The sequence below is a fragment of the Neomonachus schauinslandi genome, chromosome 11 (assembly GCF_002201575.2).
Source record: "Neomonachus schauinslandi chromosome 11, ASM220157v2, whole genome shotgun sequence".
Taxonomy (NCBI): domain Eukaryota; kingdom Metazoa; phylum Chordata; class Mammalia; order Carnivora; family Phocidae; genus Neomonachus; species Neomonachus schauinslandi.
In genome coordinates this window covers 16,049,688-16,070,189 of record NC_058413.1, presented here as the reverse complement: position 1 = coordinate 16,070,189, position 20,502 = coordinate 16,049,688, and the positions used below count along the sequence as shown (strand labels likewise).

General features: G+C 46.9%; 1 protein-coding gene across 3 annotated transcripts in view; it reads left to right on the top strand.

Moving 5' to 3' along the window:
- The first annotated feature begins 9,954 nt into the window (after positions 1-9,954).
- CRY2 (cryptochrome circadian regulator 2) overlaps positions 9,955-20,502 on the top strand; it is a 35,613-nt gene continuing 25,065 nt past the window's right edge. For 2 of the 3 annotated variants that reach the window (XM_021685393.1, XM_021685394.1), the window contains exons 1-2: positions 9,955-10,173; positions 19,825-19,933. In XM_021685393.1, the coding sequence (XP_021541068.1) occupies positions 9,959-10,173; positions 19,825-19,933 (324 nt within the window). In that variant the 5' untranslated portion in view covers positions 9,955-9,958. Of the gene's footprint in view, positions 10,174-11,146; positions 11,268-19,824; positions 19,934-20,502 lie in introns of those variants that run through there. The other variant, XM_021685395.1, reaches the window with a different exon arrangement.

Here is a 20,502-nt window from a genome sequence, read left to right as displayed (position 1 = left end):
AGCCAGACGTTATGGGGCAGCCACGTTTGGCCCTGGACACAGAGCAGGCCGAGAAAACACGACTTCAGAGACAGGAAATGGGGAAAGTTGCAAAAAGAAGCAAACAGGAGACCATAGGATCCCAGAGAAAGAGAAATAGAGGGAGGATGGCTGCCCCGTATCCAGCCACTTGAATGATTCCTGCATTCAATTCTGGTAAAGCAAGATGCATGTCAGGCCCTGGGGTCCCACGAGATGTTCCTGTGTCCTCCCAATGTATGTTTGCTTTTTGCTTCAGCAAGTCGAAGGTTTTGGTTACCTGACACCAGAAGGATTTGGACTAAGGTCACATACACGCAGTTTCTGGCTTGACTCAGGGACCCGAGGGTTCTGGGACACAGCGTGGCAGCTACGTGAGCTCCTTCCACCAGCCTCCATCCCACTTCCCTTTGGGAAGTCTATCCCACCACACAGAAGGCAAGCAGTCACCAGATACTTCCTTCACAGGAGGAGTCATCAACCTTTGATGTCCTGGAGAAGGAAGATTCCATTTCTTGCACTTTAGTCTTCTAAATTAAAAAATGGAGGGGAAGGTGAACACGTACTAATATCTCAGAGAAGACCACGATTCTGTATTAGTGGCCAAAGCCCAGTCTCGGGGGTGCCTGGGACTCCAGTCCTCCAGCAGAGGCTTGTAGTTAAGGGCAGGCTGGGGCAAGTCTCTCACGAATCTGTCACCTCTAATACGTCACCTCTTCCCGGGCCTCAGAGACAGACGAGCAGAGAAAGACTCAGCAGCGAGGTCCTTTTTCCTGGTGGCTGAGAGGCAAATGTCACACGTGCCCTTTGTCCCTCTCATCCCCACCACACACAGACCTGCAAACACACACCCCACACTTCCCTCCCTTGAGCCCGAAGAGTAATTGCCCTTCTCTTGAGCAAGAACCTTGAAATTTCGGTTTTGAAATTAAACCAAGTTCCATATCCCCGTTCTCTTGGTTGGAGCCCTTTCACCTGGTTTTTCTTTCTTGCGTTTGCTCTTTGTTACTGGGTAGTCTTTGCTCTTTGTTACGGGGTAGTCTTTGCTCTTTGTTACTGGGACCTTGCCTCTCAGGGGTGGGGAGAATGGGGTGCAGCTTTCCTGAGTGTTGGGGGTGACTGAGGTCTCAGTCCCAGGAGATCGGAGCACAGTCGCCTGCCCATCCCCCGCTGGCTACGGGCCCCTGGCTCAAGATCTGATGGCCACACCTCATTTGGAGAGGAACATCCTGTATGTTCTTGGTCTGCTGTGGCAAAGATCAGAAAAGCACTCACTTGCCCATCTCCTTGGTCCTTTGTTCAAGGCTACGAGTTTCTGGGGTGGCTAGCAGGAATTTGGGCCCAACTTGTCCCTTGGTGGTTGACAGATGGTGAGGCCTCAGTAGGACTGAACAAAGCAATAACACTGGTTGTTTCCTGCTCGGGTGGAAACTCAGGTGTGTCTGTAAGAACTCAGATCCTGCCCGTCCAGCTTCCTCAATTCCTCTGACTAGCAGAAGAGTCTGGGAAGGCTCTGAGGCAAATAGAAATAGAACATTATCAGCACCCCAGAAACTCCCCTAGGTGCCCCCATCTCTATCCCTCCGTCCTGGTCCATAGTCACTGTCATCCTGGCATGTGGTATCTAGCACCATGGATTAGGTTAGCTTTTGGTTTTGTTTCTAATTTATGAGCTGATGATCTTTTAAATATGGACACCAACACACTCATCTGTCTATAACACTGTACATGTTAATACAATGCATATATTCAGATAAATAAAAGACCCCATAACATCAATTAAAAATTAGTACTTACATATGCAAATTTGATATAAAGGACGCTTTTTGACTTTGGCATTTCGGAGCGGAAGACCTGTCTTTTTAAAGTCTCACTCTGGCACTGAGGCTTACTTTATTTTTTATTTATAATGCCCTCTATTTTTTTTTAAATAATAGCTTTATAGAGATACATTTCACATGCCATACAATTCACCCATTGTTGAATTCAGAGTCATGTGACCATCATCATAATCTGTTTTACAACATTTTCATTACTCCCCCAAATTCAGTATCCATTGGCTGTTACTCCCCATTTCTCTGAAGCCCTCCCTGACCTAGAAAATTATTTTCTGTCTCAATGGATTTGCCTGTTCTGGACTTTTCATATAAGTGGAATCCTACCATATGTGGTACTTTGCGACAGGCATCTTTCACTTAGCAAGATGTTTTCAAGGTTCATGGACAGTGAAGCGTCTATTGGTACTCCCTTCTTGTTTACCGCTAAGTGAATTTCATTGTATGGATATACCACATTTGTTTATCCATCCATCAGATGATGGACATTTGGGTTGTTTCTACTTCTTTGGCTGTTAACACCAAACGTTAGTTTTGCCACGTTGTAAACTTTATATGGTGGATCCACACACGTATCAATGTTTGCTTTTGTGTCCAACTTCTTTTGTTCAATACTAAATTTGTGAGATTGGGGGCGCCTGGCTGGCTCAGTCTGTGGAGCATGCGACTCTTGATCTTGGGGTTGAAGTTTCAGCCCCACATTGGGTGTAGAGATTACTTAAAAATAAGATCTTTAAAAAAAATTGGGGAGATTCATCCCTGAATGTATGAATATAGCTATGGTTTATTCATTTTAATTGTTGTATAGTATTCCTTTGTTTGAATGCACCATAATTTATTTATCCATTCTACTGCTTAGAGACATTTGAGCTGTTTCTGGTTTGAGACTATTCCTAAGAACACCACTACTGTGACTATTTCCATACAAGTTGTTAAAGTCAAGGACAGACAGAGGCCAGCTTTGAAAGTTCCCTAAGCAGATAGCACCAGTTGTAGTCACGCAAACAAAGCTCAGTTTACCTTTTTTGCACTAACTTGACCTGGATTGTTTCTTACTTCTGCCTCTGGAAAGGATAAGCAAAACTTGAACTATTTCCCAAGGTTAATATGGGATAACCACTGAAAATTATAATATTGTAACCAATCACCCAGAATAAACAGTCACTGCTTTCTCCCTGTGTAAATTGCTTTATAACAATATACCCCTGGGGCGCCTGGGTGGCTCAGTCCTTAAGCGTCTGCCTTCAGTTCAGGTCATGGTCCCAGGGTCCTGGGATCGAGCCCCGCATCGGGTTCCCTGCTCCGCAGGAAGCCTGCTTCTCCCTCTGCCACTCCCCCTGCTTGTGTTCCCTCTCTCGCTGTGTCTCTCTCTGTCAAATAAATAAAATCTTTAAAAAAACAAAAAACAAAAAACAATAAACAATATACCCCTAAGCCTCATTCCATGTTCTCTTCTGTTCTCTTCTGACTGCTCTGGGTTGCAAGCTGCCCTTTCGGTATGTGCACAATAAATTTTTACTAATTACTAATTCAGTGATTCATTGGTTTTACTTTGGCTATTTTGAACCCTTGACAATGTGTTTGGTGTACATATGGACAAATTTCTGCTAGGTATGTGCTGGGAATTAAGTTGCTAGGTCAGAGGGTATATTGTTTGCGATCTGTAAGGGTATTTAGTTTTTCAAATTTAGTGTATAATGCCAGACAGTTTTCTAAACTGATTGCATCAGTTTACACTCTCAACAGCAATGTGTGAGTGTTTCAGTTGCTCACATCTTCCCCAAAACTTGGGTTTGTCCATCTTTTTAACTTTATCCATGTTAGTGGGTTTATAGTGGTATCCTGTAGTTTTTATTTGTATTTCCCCCAAGAACTAATTAATGCACGTGGGCACCTTTTCCTGTGCTCATTAGCATCTTGCATATCTATCCCTCGTGGGGGAGAAGGGGTCTGTTCAAGTCTGACTTAGTTTCATATTGGGTTCCCTGTCTCTTTTTGCATTTTTATACTGGATCTGAGCTCTTTAAGAATTTTAATGGTTAAGGGGCCGCCTGGGTGGCTCAGTTGGTTAAGCGACTGCCTTCGGCTCAGGTCATGATCCTGGAGTCCCTGGATCGAGTCCCGCATCGGGCTCCCTGCTCGGCAGGGAGTCTGCTTCTCCCTCTGACTCTCCTCCCTCTCATGCTCTCTGTCTCTCATTCTCTCTCTCTCAAATAAATAAAATCTTTAAAAAAAAAAAAAAAGAATTTTAACGGTTACAACGATCTTGTCTCATTCTGTGGTTTGCTTTTTCACTCTCTAAATAATGTTTTTTGATAAACAGAAGTTCATACCCAAGCAAACAAGCAAAACCAGGAACAGACTCATAATTACAGAGAACAAACTCGGGGTTACCAGAGGGTGGGGTGGGTGGATGAAACAGATGAAGGGAATTAAGAGGTACAAACTTCCAGTTATAAATAAATAAGTCATGAAGGTGAAAAGTACAGCACAGGGAACATAGTCAATGATACTGTAATAACTTCGTACACTGACAGATGGTGACAACACTGTGGTGAGCACGGCATAACATAGAGAATCGTTGGATCACTATGCCATACGCCTGAAACTAATACAATATTGAATGTCAACTATACTTCAACTAAAAAAAAAAAAAAAAAAGGACCAAAAAAGAAGTTCATAATTTTAATGTAGTTCAATTTATCAGTCTTTTTTCATTTATGGTTAACACGTGCCATGTCTTATTTAAGAATTCTTTGTCTGCCCTCAAGGTCATAAGGATTTTCTCCTATATAATCTTCCCAAAGCTTTGTTTACTGTTTTACTTTTCACATTTAAGCCTATAATCTACCTGGAATTGATTTATGTGTATGTTCTGAGATAGCGGTCAAGTTTCTTTCTTTTTTTTTTTTTTACATTGGGATATCTGTTTGATAGCCATTACAAGAAAAACCACCTTACCCCACTTCGGTATAAAGACATCTTTGTCCTGAATAAATACCCAGCTATGTGAAAGTCTGTTCCTGGACTCTCAATTCTGAGACTTTTGCCTATTTATCATGCTCCAGTTCCACGCTGCACGTGTATCACCATCACCATCACCATCATCCGCATTTTCCAGATGAGGAATCTGAAGCACAGAAAGGCTAAGTAACTTGCCCAAGTAATTTGCTAGTTCACCGCAGAGCTGGAAACGGAACAAGGAGTCTGGCTTCCCGATCCATAAATCCCCATAAGTTTTACAAGTTCTCAAGCTGAAGGGTTCAAAGAACATCAAAGTAGGCTTTGTGCGAAATCTTGGGAATAGGAATGCCACGGCTGCACACTGCGTGGGTCTACATAACAAAAGGGAGGAGGGTAGGGCCCTGATGCTGGGAGCTCGGCCCGAACTGAACGGCCGCTTCTTTCCCAGTCCCACCACTAGAGGGCGCGGGTAACTTAAACTCGCCAGGACGTCCCTCCCTCCCGCCCCTAGTTACCTTTCAACCAATCATCAAATATTTACCCAAAGCGCCGCTCAAAGGGAATGTAAAAAGTTGCCCAATCCAGTCTCCATGCAAGACTATGACAACAAAAAACCCAGGACTGACCTCTGTCTTCTTAATATCTTCAGCGAAGAAAGAAACCTCCCACTACCTGACTAATTTGTCTCATTCCTAAACCACTGAATACGAAGTTCCTCCTTAAATCTCTTACTCTTCCTGGCATAAACTAAATTTTTTTTTCTTAAACTAGATTCTTTCGCTCTACCCCTAATGGAAACAAGGAGCAACCGTTTGGCATCCTCATGGCAACCACTCTTCAAAGATGCTTTTAAATTACGAGGTATACAGCTATGAGGTCAAACCTCCTTCTTATTTCTCTCAAAGATACAATAGTACTCGGCTACATTTCACCTCCCTAGCAATTTACAGGTTTCTTTGGTCTCTCTTCAATTTCTCTATGTCTCTCTTTTTTAAAGATTTATTTATTTATTTGACAGAGAAAGGAGGGGCAGAGGGAGAGGGAGAGAAGCAGACACCCCACTCAGCACAGAGCCAAAGCCAGGCTGGATCTCATGACCGGAAGATCATGACCTGAACCCAAATCAAGAGTTGGCTGCTTAAGCGACTGAGCCACCCAGGCGCCCCTCTCTAGGTCCATTTTAAAGTGTGAAGTTCGGGGCGCCTGGGTGGCTCGGTCGTTAAGCGTCTGCCTTCGGCTCAGGTCATGGTCCCAAGACCCTGGGATCGAGCCCCGCATCGGGCTCCCTGCTCGGCGGGAAGCCTGCTTCTCCCTCTGCCACTCCCCCTGCTTGTGTTCCCTCTCTCGCTGTGTCTCTCTCTGTCAAATAAATAAATAAAATCTTAAAAAAAAAAAAAAAAGTGTGAAGTTCAAAAGTGAACTCTGCACTCCAGTATTCTATCCAGGGCCAGATTTACTTCCTGATTGATTCTTGAATATTACCCTGTTATTATACTCAAACCATATGCAATCATTCAATAAAATAATTCATCCTTATCAACACGGTGAAGGATTATATAGTCATTAAAATAACAAAGACAAGGGCGCCTGGGTGGCTCAGTCGTTAAGCGTCTGCCTTCGGCTCAGGTCATGATCCTGGGGTCCTGGGATCGAGTCCCACATCGGGCTCCCTGCTCTGCGGGAAGCCTGCTTCTCCCTCTCCCACTCCCCCTGCTTGTGTTCCTGCTCTCGCTATGTCTCTCTCTGTCAAAAAAATAAATAAAATCTTAAAAAAAAAAAAAATAACAAAGACAATGACATAGCAATATAGAATATACTTAATATTTTGTTTAAAAATGCATGCAACACTGCACTGGTTTGGGGGATTGTTGTTTTTCATTACTGGTATAATTTTGAGGTCTTTTTTTTTTTAAAGATTTTATTTATTTATTTGACAGAGAGAGACACAGGGAGAGCAGGAACACAAGCAGGGGGAGTGGTAGAGGGAGAAGCAGGCTCTCCGTCGAGCAGGGAGGGGCTCGATCCCAGGACCCTGGGATCATGACCTGAGCCGAAGGCAGATGCTTAACGACTGAGCCACCCAGGCGCCCCAATTTTGAGGTCTTTAAAAAACTGATTAAAATCTTTTATTCACTCAGCAACTTATGGATTGCTCATTATGTGTAAGACCAAGAACAAGGTGTTGCAAGGAAGATAAAAGCAGACACAGATCCTGCTGTTCAGAGTAATAGTAGCTGACTCGTAAAATGCTTACTATGTCCTCGCTACTATGGTCATCCCTATTGTATAGCTTAAGAAAATATGGAACAGGGAGGTCAACTAGTTTACCAAGGTCGCACAGAATAAAAGCAGAAGCAGAATTTGAATCCAGCCACTCCAGATGTGCAAGATGTTGGGCTTAACCATCATACTACACTGCCTCTCATCATAGCCTAATAAGATAGGGATAAATGACACTCAATCATTCATCAAGGGGTGCCTGGGTGGCTCAGTCGTTAAGCATCTGCCTTCGGCTCAGGTCATGATCCCAGGGTCCTGGGATGGAGCCCCACATCGGGCTCCCTGCTCGGCAGGAAGCCTGCTTCTCCCTCCCCCACTCCCCCTGCTTGTGTTCCCTCTCTCGCTCTCTCTCTCTGTCAAATAAATAAATAAAATCTTTAAAAAAAAAATCATTCATCAAATATATATTGAGCAACTACTACATGTCAAGTACCAAACTAGTGCTGGGAATATACTGATGAGCAAGATAAGCACAGTCCCTGCCCTCATGGACCCACAGTCTACACAGAAAGCATTACAGGAGTTCAGCAGAGAAAGAGTACCCATCTTTGAGGCTAGGGGAAAGAACCACCTCCTTACACTCTCTGTTCCATTCCTCCTCAACCTTGTGGAGAGAAAAGGGGATAGGAGAGGGGGAAACACAAAGTCTCAAGAGAAAAGTGATGAGAGGTGGCATCTATTCTTCCAGCAAGCATTTGGGATTCAAAAACAAGGACAGAGTCAGGCCTGGATAGACCTTTAAGGTTCCTGCCAACCTGAGACTAGTTTCTGTTCACCTTTTACTCAAGTAATCCTCAATCAAATAGTGCCAAGCACTGAGCTAAACTCTGAAAATTCACCTGTGAATAAGCCAAAGCCCCTGCCCTCCATCAGTTTATAGTCTAATGGCACAGAGAGACAAGAAATTCCAGTACCCTGTACTAAAGCCAGTGATAAGAAGCAGCACAGAATGAGATGGGCACTATGCGGGCTGGGACCAGACAGCAAGAAAGTGACATCTATACTGAGCAGTGACACAGAACAAACTGGAGTTAAAAAGGGGACAGGGTAGGGGCGCCTCGGTGGCTCAGTTAAGCATCTGCCTTTGGATCAGGTTATGATCCTGGGACCCTGGGATCCAGCCTCGCATTGGGCTCCCTGCTCGCTGGGGAGCCTGCTTCTCCCTCTCCCTCCCACTGCTTGTATGTGTGTGCACGCGCGCGCCTACGTGCGCGCGCGCTCCCTCTCTCTACCAAATAAATAAATTCTTTTAAAAAAAAGAGAAAAATAAAAATTTTTAAAAAGGGGGGACAGGTGGGGTGCCTGGGTGGCTCAGTTGTTAAGCATCTGTCCTCAGCTCAGGTCATGATCCCGTGGTCCTGGGATCGAGCCCCGCATCGGGCTCCCTGCCCCTTGGGGAGCCTGCTTCTCCCTCTCCCACTCCCCTTGCTTGTGTTCCCTCTCTAGCTGGCGCTCTCTCTGTCAAATCAATAAATAAAATCTTTTAAAAAATTAAAAAGGGAGGGACAGGGTGAGGAGTGTGATTCAGGCTTGAGGGAACAATTTATGCAAATGAGAGAGAACCTGGGACTGAGAACCATTCAGTGGTTTATAGAGTTCTGCCAAATAATGCCCCTAATTTGCTAAAATCCTTCCATCGCTCATTTCCAAATTCAGGAAGGGATGTGAGTATGGACACAACCTTGGGCCAAATTCAAACAAACTCTTTACTTGATAACCACAGAGCTCCAATCTAAATTAGGCTATCTGAGCCCACCATCAACACTTCATTGCAGGTGTTCATATGCCTCTCTTGCCATTCAATCAGTCTATCAGCAAGGCCAGTGCTAGATTCCAGAAGAATAACAGGGCTCCAGTTGGCTCCCCAGGGGAGTAGTGGAGGCAGTGTCTTCCATATCTCTGAATCCCACACAGAATCCAGCTCAGTGCTTTGGGAGCACAGAGGTACCATTGTTCTATATTCTACTAAACATAGAACAAAAAGAAAAATTCATCTGATGGCATAATTACTATCTCGACCCACATCCTCCGCATTGCCCATCCTTATCCCCAACCCCTCCAGTGCCGCACATCAGGGCACTCCTCCTCCCTCTTTAGACTCTGCCACTTTCAAATGCCAAGGAGCTCCACGCAGATAAAAGTATAGCTTTGTGGATAAAAGCAGAAGCTTCAGATTCAGAATAATCTAGGTGGGATCCTTTTATTCGCTTTCTGATACAGAGCAAGTCACTCAAGCTGTGGCAGCCTCAGATTCCTCTGTATCTAAAATGAGAATAATAACAGCTCTTTCACTGGGATCTGTTGAGTGAACGTAACCGGGCTAAGAATAGTAAACGAGACGTCTATGTAAGGATATTATCATGTTGCTTGGTATATAAAATGCACTGAATAAATAGTAGCTGTAGTAGAATGTTGCAGATGATGTCTAGAGGTAGACTAGAGGTAGAAGTGGATGATGCCAGTTAAGTCACTGGCTAGAGTCACAGCAACCCCCACCAGCCCAGACAGCTTCCAGCGACAGGCTTACAACAGGACGCATGAAAGAGATCCTCGGTCCCTTGAGACTCCTTCCACGCCCAGACCTCTGCAGGGATCGGCAACTTGCGTCACCAGCTCAGCCCGCCGCCTCCTCTCAGGCCGATCGACACATGGTGGGAACGTGAGGGGGCGGGGCCAGACTCTGCGTCGCTGGGCCAATCGCCCGGCGGGAGGCGCCCAGCCAATGGCAGAGGCGCTCCAGGGCCTCGGGGGTGGGGCCACAGAGAGGAACGGCGGCGTCGTAGGTCACTGGGCGGACCAGGGGCGGGGCCCGCGGGGCCGACGGGGGCGGAGCGGCGGAGGCCTGAGCCCTCGGAGAGGTGATGGCGGCGGCTGTGGTCACGGCGGTAGCGGCGGCCCAGGCCTCGGCAGCCGGAGTGGATGGCGCCTCCTCGGTGCACTGGTTCCGCAAAGGGCTGCGGCTCCACGACAACCCTGCGCTGCTGGCGGCCGTGCGCGGGGCGCGCTGCGTACGCTGCGTTTACATCCTGGACCCTTGGTTCGCGGCCTCCTCCTCAGTGGGGATCAACCGATGGAGGTAAGGGGGCTCCAGAGCGGGGTCGTGGGCCCGGGGGAAGCGGCCTGGCCTCGAGGGCGCCCGGCGAACAGCCCGGGTCGCCCCCGCCCTACAGAGAGGGAGGCTCTGCCCCCCAGGCCCCACGGCCGAAAGACCCCGGCCTGAGGGAGGTGGGACAGCGAGACGGAGCCGGGCCTCCAGAGGGGAGAAGCCGGGACGAGGGAAGCAATTAGTCATCTTAGTAATGGCCTGGGTGGGCCAGGGCTGGACCTCTGACAGCGCGTTCGCACTGTGTATTAGCCCCTTGGGGGCCTCACAGCATTCCTGTGGGACGGAGATCTTATTCCCCATTGTGCAGGTGGAACTCCTGAGGCCTAGAGACGCAGAGCTGGCCTGCCCAATGGCTTGAAGCCAGGGAGTGACAGAGCAGGGACTCCTGGTCCTGGTCCAGGGCTCTTAGGGGTGTGCTCAGGGAGGGGAAGAAAGGAGATACTGGGATGTGAGGGCAGGGACGCGTTTCTGGGTTTCCGAGTCGGTAGCACCGCAGGTGCTTCTGGCATTCTTCAAGAAAAGAGCCTATTGCTGGGCTCCAGAAGGTCATCGCTAAGCTTCTGGTTTGTTTGAATCCATCCTTTCAGCCATCCTGGTTTCCCTCCACCAAGACCTTCCTGCTTCTGGAGGTGCCTAGAGACCCTGGCTTAGCATTAGATAAGGCAGGTGTCCTCTCCCTTTTATTATGAAGACCCCAAGAGCTTGTCCAGTTAGAGGCACTTTGTGTCCTGAGCTAGAAAGTAGTACTTAAACCCATTTTGAAGAATTCCCTCAACCTCTAGCTTGAGGTTGAGCTTGCTAGGAAAAAAAAGAGAGAGAGAGGGAGGGAGGGAAGGAAAGAAGGAGAGAGAGAGAGAGAAAGAAAGAAAGAGGGACCAAAATATCACTTCCTTCCTTCTCTTCTCATGAGATTGATTTTAAGGGACAGTTGAGCCACTATAGATTAGACTTTTATCAACTGATGTGCTGAAGTTAGCGAGCAGGATAGCTGTGATATCAAGGAGATCCTTCTTTGATGATTCCCAGGAAATGCAGTCGACAGAATCATGGGAAAGGATTAACAGGTAGGTAGCTGATGTCTTTTCTCTGTAATCAGTGTTTAAAACCAAGGAGTGGGGCGCCTGGGTGGCTCAGCCGTTAAGCGTCTGCCTTCAGCTCGGGTCATGATCCCAGGGTCCTGGGATCGAGCCCCACATCGGGCTCCCAGCTCAGCGCGAAGCCTGCTTCTCCCTCTCCCACTCCCCCTGCTTATGTTCCCTCTCTTGCTGTGTCTCTCTCTGTCACATAAATAAATAAAATCTTTAAAAAATAAAAAAATTTAAAAAAATAAAACCAAGGAGTTTTGAAACATCCTGTACCCTTCTCTCTTTAAAACACCCCACAGCTGTCCTTTGATTTGTTTGCATTGTTCTGGGGGATGTTTGCTTGTGGCCATGTTGCATTGATGGGCAGTGTTATTCCCAGGCTACGGTGGCTTTCAGTACACCATTCTTTTCCTCCCCGAGGTGTGTGCCCTGCTAGGAGAGTGAGTAGCCCAAGCAGTGGGTCTATTAAATGCCCCCTCCTGCCCCATTTATATAGAGAGAACAACTAAAGATAGTCCTGTGGAGAGCCTGCCCACACAGTTTTCAGGGTGCTCTATTGCTCTGCCTCTGCTCCAGTTTCTATAGATAGGAGGTTGGGTTTGACAAACATCTTCAAATGGCCATCCCTGGCATGGGCATTAAACCAAGCCTCAGACTTTGCCCTCTGTTTATGGCAGTGTGCCAATTAGAGCAGAGTAAATAAATCTGACTACTACTTGCTTGTTACGTTGTCATGAAAGAGGTTTTATTTTACCGGGGTTGGGGGGACATTGCATAGGACTGTCTACTCGTTTGTGGTAGTGGAGATGAAAAATCAGCAAAACCTCTGTTGCTGATTAAACTCAGATTTGCTAGGAACTAGGTGTTTCTGGATTTTTGTGGGTCACTCTTTTGTGACAGTGCTTTTGAGCAAGTGAAGGAGAAAAGGAATGTGGCAGCTCAGATGCCTTAGTCAAATCCTGAAGTCAGAGGCCGTGTAGGAATGTAGATATTAATTGAACAATGATTTTAATGAGTGCCTAGTATCTGCCAGGCACTGATCTGGGTGTTGCTAGGGACAGAGCAGTGAACAAGCAGTTGTGTCCAGAGCTCCTGGAGCCTACATTTTAGTGGAGGGAGACAAGTAAACAACCATAATTTAGTAGAACTGAGTGCCATGAAATAAATAAAATAGGGGGACGGACTAGAGAGGCATCAGTCTTGCTGTACATGGGAACCACTAAAGGATCTTTAAAAGATGCTTGGACTCTGTCCTCCCCCAATTCTGATTTAATGGTTCTAGGTTATGGCCTGGGCATTAGAATTTTCAAAGCTCTCATGTGCAGTGAAGCCTGAGAAGCACTGGACTGGAGAACCCCAGACTTGAGCCTGACAGCTTGGGAAATGTGTTGCAGTGCTTTGTCAGGGAGGCTAATTAGCTTTGGCATTCAGAAGAAAGAGGTGAGAGGTGCCTGGGTGGCTCAGTCGTTAAGCGTCTGCCTTCGGCTCAGGTCATGATCCCAGGGTCCTGGGATCGAGCCCCGCATCTGGGTCCCTGCTCCGCGGGAAACCTGCTTCTCCCTCTCCCACTCCGCCTGCTTCTGTTCCCTCTCTCGCTGTGTCTCTCTCTGTCAAATAAATAAATAAAATCTTAAAAAAGAAGAAGAAGAAGAAAGAGGTGAAAAAACACAAAACAGATGGAATATGATAACTGCTCCTGGGCCTGGAAGCAGATACGCCACTTGCCACCCCCACCATACTCTTTGCTCCCGTGATCAGATCCAGAGCAGAGCTGCAGACTGTTTTACACACTCAGTTGGGGGTTGGGGCAGTGATGGAGCCAGCTGTACCTCTGCATAATTACGGTCTGTGTAATCTTCCGGTGGCTGTTTCTGGATCTGGGAGTGATCTGGGACTACTGTGCTGCAGCATAACATCCTAGCTCTGCAGATACTTCAGTTACTGCCTCTGAGAAGCCTCCCTAGAAAGGATGGGCCGTGGGCCATCTGCAAGAGGTGGGGGGAATCAAGATCTCAGATGTTTATTCTTCTCCTGCACGTCTTACACTAACTGCTGCACAGCATTTTTCAGCAGATGAATCAGATTAAAATAACCATAAATGGCACTTTCTAAGAGTCAAAGAGGACAGAGAAAGGCAATCAAGAAGTATGTATATTAGCAGAGCAGAAAGGCTGGCATACTCCTTGCCTTGGTGGTAGTGGGAAGTTGATGGGCTAATTGTAGCTCAGTGAGCCTCAGGAGGTTTTTTTCAAGCACTAGTTGGCTAAGCCCTTTGCCATTTTTCCCAGCCCCACCTTGCCCAGATATGCTGCATGTGGAGGGAGGTACTGCAGTGAGAACCACCCGAGAAAGGGGGAGTGATCAGCTTCTAGATTTAAAAATGGGTATTCAAGGGGCGCCTGGGTGGCTCAGTCGTTAAGCGTCTGCCTTCGGCTCAGGTCATGATCCCAGGGTCCTGGGATCGAGCCCCGCATCCGGCTCCCTGCTCTGCGGGAAACCTGCTTCTTCCTCTCCCACTTCCCCTGCTTGTGTTCCCTCTCTCACTCTCTCGCTCTCTCTGTCAAATAAATAAATAAATAAATCTTAAAAATAAATAAATAAATAAAAATGGGTACTCAAGGGGCACCTGGGTGGCTCAGTTGTTAAGCGTCTGCCTTCGGCTCAGGTCATGATCCCAGGGTCCTGGGATCGAGTCCGACATCGGGCTCCCTGCTCCGCGGGAAGCCTGCTTCTCCCTCTCCCACTCCACCTGCTTCTGTTCCCTCTCTCACTGTGTCTCTTTCTGTCAAATAAATAAATAAAATCTTTAAAAAATAAAAATCAAAATGGGTACTCACAATGGGTTTTCATTGCCTTCCTCTTGCTCCTGCAACTTCGATTGGTGTTGGCAACAATTCACTGCGCCATTTATTTAAATCATTTTCTCCCTAGCTCTATGCTGCACCTGCATTCAGGAGCTTCCAGGACAGGGAGAGTTGGTAAAAATAAAATATCAGTCCATGTAGCTCAGAATTAATAAATGAGGTGAACTGGGAACTCCAGGATGCCTGGTGAGAACAATGTGTCTCTCATCCCGGTGCTGGGAGCTAATCATTATGAGACTGTCGATTTGGTTGGTTCGTCCCTGGGACTTGGTCAGCAAGCAGGGGATTGAGAACTGTAGTCTACTGGGGGAGAAATCTGAGTTTCTCTGAGCTGTTCACACTGGTACCCAAGAGAATCACTTCACTGTTCTGCTGCTGAGGAAATGTTTCCATGTGCCAAAAAGGGAGGAAAATCTTCATCTTTTTCTTTGAAATTAGGAAAGAATAAATATATTTTTAAGTGAGTGATACTTAGAGATCAATCCCTGCTATGGATTGTGGGTTTGGGCCACCCTTTTCCATGGGGCTTATGCTCTCTTACTTAGGATAAATTAATTTCTATTAATATCCTATGTAGCCAGTCTGGGCAAGCCTATGATATCATCATATAGTTAGATAACCTTGGCTTGATGCAGAGAGACTTGGTCAAGGGCAATCTGGATCCAAAAAAGAGTTCACTATCATCCCTCCTCCTGTTAACAACAAATAAAATATTCCTCAATGCAGAATCTGCCATCTCTAGGGAAGGTTTTCTCTAAAGATCCGCCTGTCTTATTCTGAAGGGCTAGCCTCATGGAGTGCCTGAATTACAGAGTCCTTTCTGTATTTTTGGAAATCCGTGTTTGGTCTTCTCCAGTGCTGTCCGCCTCTAGCTCCAGAGCACTTACATAATGTAATTCAGTTGCACATGTTGTCTAATCCTAAGGGTGAGCTTTAACTGCTCGCACAGGACCGTGTGCTCTGAATTTTGGCCATGTGAGCTCAGCTTGGAGCTGCCAAGGGTGAGCCGCCAGCCCCAAATGCCACCATCTCCAATGCCCAGGCCAGTTTTCTTTAGAGTCCACCCCCATTGGAGTAAAGAGAAACTGGCCATGTGGAGAGGAGTGTTCTAAGAGAGGGCAAAAGGCCCCAAATTCTCTCCAGTGAAAGAATGCATACCCCTGCCCCAGCAAGCATTTGCCCAGTAGTAATGCTGCTCCCTGTTTCTTTGGTGTAATGCAAAACTGTCACCTGGCAGGTGAGGTGCTATAGCAGTGGGGTCTCTTTCTCTGGCTGCCTGGCGGCTGGGGCTCCTGGGGGCCTGTTGCCTTTTATGGGGGCCATCCTTAAACCTCCTTCCTGGAAAAGCCCTATAGGGCTGGACTCAGGAGGGAAGTTGGAAGTAACAGAGCATATCTAGAGCATCAAAGAGGAGGCAGAAACCAGGATCTCAAAGAGAAAAATTTTAGTAGAAACAAATTAGAAGTAAAGAAAGGCAACTTATAAACAGAAGCTAGAAGTGGAGTTCAGTTTTCTAGAATAGTGCTTGTGAAACTTCAGTGTGCAAAGGAATCACCAGAGGCTCTTGCTAAAATGCAGATTCTGATCCTGGAGGTCTGCGATTCTGCATTTCAACAAGCTTCTGGGTGATTCACAGCTGTTGAGCCTCAGAGGACCAAGGATCTGGGGCCAAAGGTGTTGGCTGCGGTTCCCCTTGACGGCTACGTCTTAGACAGCACAGCCTCAGTGCTCAGGCAGGAGGCCCTGCTCAAGAAGCAGTAGAGCCTGGTGGTTAAGAATGCAGACGCTGAGCCACACTGCCTGGTTTGAATTCTGGCCACTTATTAGCAAATTACTTAATCAATCTGTGCCTTAGTTTCCGCATCTGTGAAATGGGAATAATCATAGTACCTACTTCACAGATCTGTTTGAGAGGGAAATGAGATAATGTATGTAAAATAAGTAGACCAGTGCTGGGTTCATTGCAAATGCTGATTAAATGTTAGTTGTTGCTGTTACCGTTACTATCATTTGGTTGCAGAGTTCAGAGTCGGGCCTTCTGCTTCCTGCCTCAGCTGTAGACTTCTCTTGTCAAAGAAGAAAAGGGCTCTCATGGGGTTATCTTACTTACTTCAGAGATGCTTAGTTCAGAATTTCTCCTTTTAGTAAATGAGGTCTAGAAATAAAGCTCTGGGGAGGCAGCTGGAGCCTAGCTTTACGTTCACGTCAGCCTTATTTATAGCTTCAAACTGAAAACCTGTGCAGCCTGGTGGCCTGTGAGGGAGGAGGCCACCACCGTGCATGGCAGGGACATTCCTGAGAGCCTCAGATGGGGGACCCAGTGCCCTGAGGTGATGGAATTTAAGTTTCCAGTTACCTCTGGGCATTCTCCCCAGCAGGGCCCAGGTTTCAGGTGGTAGAAGGCTGTTTACAGGGGCCTTTCTTCTTTTCCTCTTGAGAGGAACAGTGTGGCCTGGGAAGAGGCCAACACAAGTGCAAGTGCGTCACTCCTGGCTTAGCTTTCCTTTTCTGAGGGTGTCAGTTTCTTAAAAACAAAAATTCACAGAGGCAGAGCTTGGGGTTTTGGAAAGCAATAGTCTCCCATCTCTGCCTCTCTCGGAGAGTCTCTGCAGGCTAGCAGGATGCTTTGGGCTGAGCGTGGGACTCAGCTCCTGCTGGAATGTGGGTCTGTAGCATTTGCTGCCCTGGGAGTGTCATGTTGTTGACGTCAGAGGCAGCAGCGGGGGACTGGTTCTAGTTGGCAGCCTGGGAACAGGGGCTGCTCCTGTAAGCCAGCAGCAGTCAGGGGATGCAATGTGCTGCAGAAGAGGCATGGGGCTTCATTGTGTTCAGAATAAAATCTCGTGATTTCCGTCATTGATGGAGATGGGTAGGGGATGGCAAAATGTGGATAGCAGGGGTATCTGTGAACCAGGCTGACCTGTCAGGGCTTGGTTCCTGACGAAGTTCCGAATGTCCACGGATTACCTGTATTCAGGTTTGTGTTTGTCAGAGAGGGATTCCAAACACTTGAGGTCTGGCAGAATCTCAGCCCCTGGAGTCGTGTCTGGCGTGCCACTAAAAGGCTTGAAAGATGGGGCACAGATTCCTATGGCAGCTTTGTTGCTTAATAATTATGATCTTAAGCAAATTAATTATCCTGTGTTTCATTTTCCTGCATTTTCATCTATAAAATGAAGACAATATTTCCCTTCAAAATGTTGAAAGAACTGAAAAGAAAACATGCTTAAAAAGCATAAACAGACAGGTAATAACATTGATGACGCTGTTTGCCTCTGGGGAGGGGAATTAAATTCCTGACGGATAAAGGGAAGACTTTTTACGAGGTACCTTTTTATAACTTGAATTTTAAATTACATAATTATCTGTTTAAAATGCTAATTTCATTTAATTTAAAAATAAAACACATGTTGGGATGCCTGGCTGGCTTAGTGGATAGAGCATGCAACTCTTTTTTTTTTTTTTTAGAGAGGGAGGGAAGTGAAGAGGGACAGAGGAAGAGAGACAGAATCTTTTTTTTTTTTTTAAGATTTTTATTTATTTATTTAACAGAGATAGAGAGAGAGCACAAGTAGGCAGAGCGGCAGACAGAGGGAGAGGGAGAAGCAGGCTCTCCGCCGAGCAGGGAGCCTGATGCGGGGCTCGATCCCAGGACCCCGGGATTATGACCCGAGCCGAAGGCAGCCGCTTAACTGACTGACACCCCGAGAATCTTTTTTTTTTAAGATTTTATTTATTTATTTGAGAGCAAGCGGGAGAGCACAAGAAAGAGCATGAGTGGAGAAGGGGGAGGGGTGCAAAGGGAGAGGCAGAAGCAGATTCCCTGCTGAGCAGGGAGCCTGACAGAGAGCTTGATCCCAGGACCCTGGGACCATCACCTGAGCCGAAGGCAGACAGTTGACTGACTGAGCCACCCAGGCACCCTGAGAGAGAGACTCTTAAGCAGGCTCCGTGCTGGGCATGGGGCTTGACCTCACAGCCCTGAGATCATGACCTGAGCCAAAATCAAGAGTTAGGCACTTAACTGACTGAGCCACTGAAGCGCCCCGAGCATGTGACTCTTGATTGGAGGTTATAAGTTTGAGCCCCATGTTGGTTGTAGAGATTACTTAAAAATAAAATCTTTTAAAACAAACAAACAAACAAACAAACATATGTCAGGGGCACCTGGCTAGCTCAATCAGTAGAATGTGTGACTTTTGATCTCGGGGTTGTGAGTTCGAGCCCCACATGGGGTGTAGAGATTACTAAAAAAAATAAATAAACTTAAAAAAAATTAAAAATAAAACACATGTCACAAAAATGTACTGATAGATTTCTCAGAGAGGTGGTTGTGCCTACCTGAACAGTAAATAAATGTTTGTGGTCAAATAAAAATAAATAAAACACCGAAGGCATTCAGTGAATGCTGTTTCCTTCTCCACAGTGATCGGCTCTCAAGACTAGGTCTCTTGAGTATCTGGGGGTGCCCCCCCCAGCCCTCCACCCCCAAAAGCATGTGAAGATATCCTATAGAGAAGTACCTTCTAAGGCCTTCTCCCTTTTGGGATGAGAATCTGGTGGCCAGAGCCCTGGAGAATGAGCCACCTGCCAAATGAAACGCTGGGAACTGGGGACCCAGCCCAGGCTGTGGGGCTGTGGCAGTAGACGTATGTGGAGCCCAAATCGTGAATAGAGAGAGGCAGGGTGGACAAGATAGGTAGGATTTGCCAGCGCTATTGCAGTCTTGTTCCTCTTCTAGTAGGACCTCAGGCTTCTATACCACGGTATTGCTTTTGTTTTTCAGATGGCTTTTTCCCCTGTTCTCCCTTTTGATTTTCACAACAGCCTTGTGATAGGTGGCTATTTACACACACTGCCTGAGGCTGAGAGGGAAGTGCCTTGCCTCAGATCACAGAAAAACCACCAGAGTAGGAGCAGCTCACATTTTTTTTTTAAGATTTTATTTATTTATTTTTAAAGATTTTATTTATTTTTTTAGAGAGCGAGCGAGAGAGAAACAGCATGAGAGGGGAGAGGGTCAGAGGGAGAAGCAGGCTCCCCGCTGAGCCGGGAGCAACGCGGGACTCGATCCCAGGACCCTGGGATCATGACCTGAGCCTAAGGCAGACGCTTAACCATCTGAGCCACCCAGGCGCCCAGAGATTTTATTTATTTATTTATTTGAGAGAGAGTGAGAAACAGCATGAGAGGGGAGAGGGTCAGAGGGAAAAGCAGGCTTCCCGCCGAGCCGGGAGCCCGACGCGGGACTCGATCCCGGGACCCTGGGGTCATAACCTGAGCCGAAGGCAGTTGCTTAACCGACTGAGCCACCCAGGCGCCCAGGAGCAGCTCACATTTGTTCCAGGTTTTCTGTATGTCAGATCCTGTACTAAATGTTTTTCATGCATTATTTGACTTTCTTTTCTTAGCAGTTCTAGGAGCTAGGTACTAACATCAACTCCATGTTATAGATCAGAAAGAAAAAAAAAACTGAGCAGGTTAAGTAACTGCCTAAAGCCACACAACTAGGAAGTGGCCAAGTCAGGATTTCAGCGGAGGGTGTGCTCATGCGCCACCACATCCTGGCCGGAGTGGAGTACTAATGGGGTCCCAGCATCTCCCTGCTTTGTCAGGAAGAAGAGTGCCTCTTTCGTAACGTTACCCCTCAAAGGCCTGTGTGGGCTCTGCAGGTTCCTACTTCAGTCTCTGGAAGATTTGGATACAAGCTTAAGGAAACTGAACTCTCGCCTGTTTGTAGTCCGGGGACAGCCCGCTGACGTATTCCCAAGATTATTCAAGGTAAGTGTGCAGACTCCTAGAGAAGACAGGGAGATTCTGTTCTCTAGACTTTCCCCGCAGACTGAATGAGGTGATATTCTGACTCAGAAACGGGAACCCGTCAGTGCTGGTCTGTAGAGGAGTTGGGAGCAAAGCCGATCAGTTTGCCGACAGAATGGAAGCTGTGTTAAGGAAAAAAGTCTGTGAAACCAGTGTCTTGTTGGAAAGTTCCCAGCTCAGTCCAGACAAGGGATGTGGCAAGTTATCCCACCCTGCATGCCATTGGCTTCCTCAGATGTTGCCTTGGCTCCAGCCAACAAGATTTATTAGGGCTCTTCCTATGCCAGGAGTTTGAGGACAAGTTTTCCTTTTTAGCACGGGGCGTTTCCTGTCTTGCTATGTGCTGTTTATTGGGGAAAAAATCAGTCTTTTTGAGGGAGCTCTGTTCTCCCGGGGCAAATGGTTGATAAAATCTTCACTTGGGTACTATGTAGGCCTCTGTCTATTCTATCAGGTAGCCAGCTCCCCCGCCCCCGCTCCAACCCCTTTCTTTATAAAGCAGAACTACTCGTGGACAGAGGGCTCTAGGA